The sequence below is a fragment of the Terrapene carolina genome, unplaced genomic scaffold (assembly GCF_002925995.2).
Source record: "Terrapene carolina triunguis isolate 2854851 unplaced genomic scaffold, T_m_triunguis-2.0 Scaffold88, whole genome shotgun sequence".
NCBI classification, from domain to species: Eukaryota; Metazoa; Chordata; order Testudines; family Emydidae; genus Terrapene; species Terrapene triunguis.
Genome location: NW_020664439.1, coordinates 24,357,833 through 24,361,320, shown reverse-complemented (window position 1 = coordinate 24,361,320; position 3,488 = coordinate 24,357,833). Strand labels below are relative to the sequence as shown.

The following is a 3,488-nucleotide window of genomic DNA, read 5'->3' as shown; positions in this document are numbered from 1 at the left end:
TTCTTGTTGACAATTGCACCAGAGAGCAATGACTGAACTGGCATGGAGAGTGAACTACGTTCTTTCGACTCTATCCACTGTTAAGGCACATTGCTGGGGTAAATGTGGGGAAGCTTGTAGTTTCTGTGTAATGAAGACTCCAGCTGATCCAACCTTTCACCAGCCATGAATAATTTTGAATAAAAAAAATCATAAAAATTCAATGTATTATTGTAGACATTTACCGGTGCTCAAGCTCCTTCTCCTACACAAGAGTCTAAAGATGGCAATCTCCTTCTCATGTTCTTGCAGCCATCTACTGCAGATATTTTCCCCACCTACTTGGATACAGTCCACAGGAATCAGTCTGTGCCAGACTAGCCAAATCTTTGAGTTTTACCTGCTAAGATGAAAAAAGCATTTAGAATTTGCCTTGTCAGATCAGAACTAAAACCTACTTATTATGCATTTGCAAAAGGAAGTTTTCTTTTGTTTTTACTTTTGAACTTTAGCTGACTGACTAAACCCAGATCTGGAATGAAATGTTTGTTACAGTTACAACAGCTTGGTTAAACTGACCGAAACAGATTTTTCCGGCCTGGAGAAACTGGAGTTGTTGATGTTGCACAGCAATGAGATCCATACAATCCCTGACAAGACATTCACTGATTTAAATGCATTACAGGTAAGAACTGAAATTAGAAGATGGTCCCATCTTAGTTTTGCTTCAGAGATATCAACCTATAGGAACAGACCCATAGCTGAGGAGTGTAGTGGATATCTGCCAGCACTGGCCTAGCTAGTATATCTAGCAGTTGCAATTCTTATTCACAGGGCCGGCCCACAAAATTTTGGCACCTGAGGTGGGGAGCTCAAATGATGCCCCCATGACCCCTCGCTTGGGCCAAAACTTTGAAAGGTCTCAATTCTGCCTTCTTCCTGTTCTACTCCTCTAATGGTACTACTCTGCTATCTACCCCAATAAAGGAGAACTAACAACTTAAAATGCTTTGTTCAAAAATTTTAAGCAACACTTAACTCTCAAATGCCTGAACAGCAAATGTAACTTTTCTTGTCTGCATAGTAAACACTGGCATTTTTATCTGTTTGAATAATCAAAGTGGTGCTTTCTGTGCCTTCTTGGTTGCAAAGATTTGAACTGCTTCCTGAAGGTCCACAGTCTGGGCCAGCTCATGCTCTATTGAGATGGTTGCAAGGCCGACCAGCCTCTCCTGTGTCATTGTGGAGCGTAGATGTGTTTTTATTAACTTCAGCTTGGAGAAGCTGCGTTCTCCACTGGCAACTGTTACAGGAAGTGTTAGAAGTATGCGCAGAGCAACAAAAGTATTTGGAAAGAGGGTGGTCATCTTATTTGTGCACATATATTCCAGAACAGTCTTTGGAGTTGATCCTCCTGAAATGTATCTTGAAAGGGCTCTCTGTTCATCACCTAAATCACTCGCATCAATATCGCGAATGTCATCATGTGTCAACACGGTCTCTAGTGCCCTGCATTGCTGGTGTAGGTCTTCTTCAGGTATAGTGAGGAATTTTGGAATATCATACAACATCCTAAATATACTGCTGTGTTCCTTGAGCTGCATGAAATGTTCTTCAACTGACTGTATTGCACAATCTAGCACCTGGTTAAAGAATTCAACTTTGAATTGTTGTTTGGGGTCTCTTATGGGATTATCCCGTGCCTCAATCAAAATGTCATCTTCTTCGCTGACTCTTGTATTCTTGAATGGGTGGGAAAATAGCTTCAGTGTGAAGTTCCTCTGCCAACTTCTGTGCACTCTTCAGAACATTTTGAAATCCCTCATCTGACCAGTAAGACTGTAGGTATGACTTTGCTTTGTCCAGTTGTTCCATTGCTCCAGATATATCAAGGTCAACACTTTGGAGTCTCTTACTTACAACATTTATTTCAAACAGTATGTCATGCCACAACACTAAACCACACAGAAATGTGAAGTTATGTATGTTTCTGGTGATTCCATTTCCCTCTGCCACTGTTCTCCCACGAACAGTTCCTGTCATAGCATTATCCTCCATAATGGCAACTATGGCATCATCTATCTTCCCAATTTGGTGTTTGATAGGCTTTATCGTCTCCACTCGACTTTCCCACCATGAAGCACTCAGTGGTTTCAGTGTCAGAAAGGATGTTCCCAGATGTTGCTTCAAAATTTGCTATCGATGAGTTGATGCAGAGAAAAATACATAGATGCTTTGAATTACATTAAAAAATTCGGCAGCCTCACTAGAAGCTGATGTTGCATCACTGACCACCAAGTTCAATGAACGAGAACTGCATGGGACAAAAAAAGCTTGAGGGTTTAACTCTCGGATCCGTGTCTGCACTCCTCTGTTCTTTCCTCTCATGTTGGCTCCATCATTGTAGCCCTGACCTCTCATGTCAGCTATCGCAATTCCCGTATCTTCCAGCTTTATAAGAAGCAGATTTGTCATACCAGCTCCTGTAATATCATCAATGTCAATAAATTCTAGAAAATGCTCTCTGACAGTCACCATTGCAGGGACATTTTCACTAGGTTCTGTTGTTACAAAACGCACCATTAAAGTCATTTGTTCCGTATGGCTGATGTCAGGTGTGCAGTCCAGAATAACAGAGTCATCTTTTTGAATCAATCTTGTTGACTTCAGATATGCCACAGTCTTCTGTTTGACTTTTGTTGCCAGTAACTGTATGATCTCATTTTGAATTGTTTTTCCAAGGTAGTGGTGTGTGTACATTTCTTGGGTGGTGATTCTTTTTAGATGCTCCTGGAGTACAGCATCAAACTCAGCCATCAGTTCCACAATTTTAAGGAAGTTTCCATTGTTTGGCATATACAGCTGATCTGAAATGCCACGCAGTGCTAGGTTTAGGGTAGCAAGCATTCTCACAATGACAGTGAGCCTTTTCAAAACATTTTGCCAGTAAAGAGACTCTGATGCAATCTTCTCTTGATGCTGATCATCTATGGTGGCCTTTAACCTTAGTCTCATCTCAAGCACTTTCCACCTATGGAATGCTCTCTGGTGATTTGCTGCCTTGTCATGGCATGCCAGATTTCTAGCCAGATTTTTCCAGTCCTTTGTTCCTGTAGAACCCAATGTGGCTGGAACATTAGACTGGAAGAGTTTGTAACAAAAACAGTATGCAGCATTCTGGGTTTTTGAGTACATAAGCCATGGCCTCTGTACTTTGTCACCATTGCGGATTTCACACCAGTAATGTGTTGGATGGAAACTTCTATTTTCATTGTCTTTGGGGAACATGAAGTTTTTCACTTGCTGTGGCCCATGTAGTACAAGGAAGTCCCTCAGGCTCAAGTGAGTCCACAGTCCTGGATCATCTAGACCAGGGGTCGGCAACCTACAGCATGCGTGCCAAACACGGCACGCAAGCAGATTTTGAGTGGCAAGCTGCTGTCTGCCGTGGTTCCGGCCCCCAGCCCCACTCAGCACCCCCCACCCACTGCTCTCCCCTGCGGGGGCAG

At 42.4% G+C, this 3,488-nt stretch overlaps 1 protein-coding gene across 2 annotated transcripts in view; it reads left to right on the top strand.

Annotated features, from left to right (window-relative positions):
- Nucleotides 1–3,488, top strand: part of IGSF10 (immunoglobulin superfamily member 10) — a 28,028-nt gene that overhangs the window by 4,614 nt on the left and 19,926 nt on the right. For both annotated transcript variants that reach the window (XM_026649998.2, XM_026649999.2), the window contains exon 3: nucleotides 535–664. In XM_026649998.2, the coding sequence (XP_026505783.1) occupies nucleotides 535–664 (130 nt within the window). The remainder of the gene's footprint in view (nucleotides 1–534; nucleotides 665–3,488) is intronic.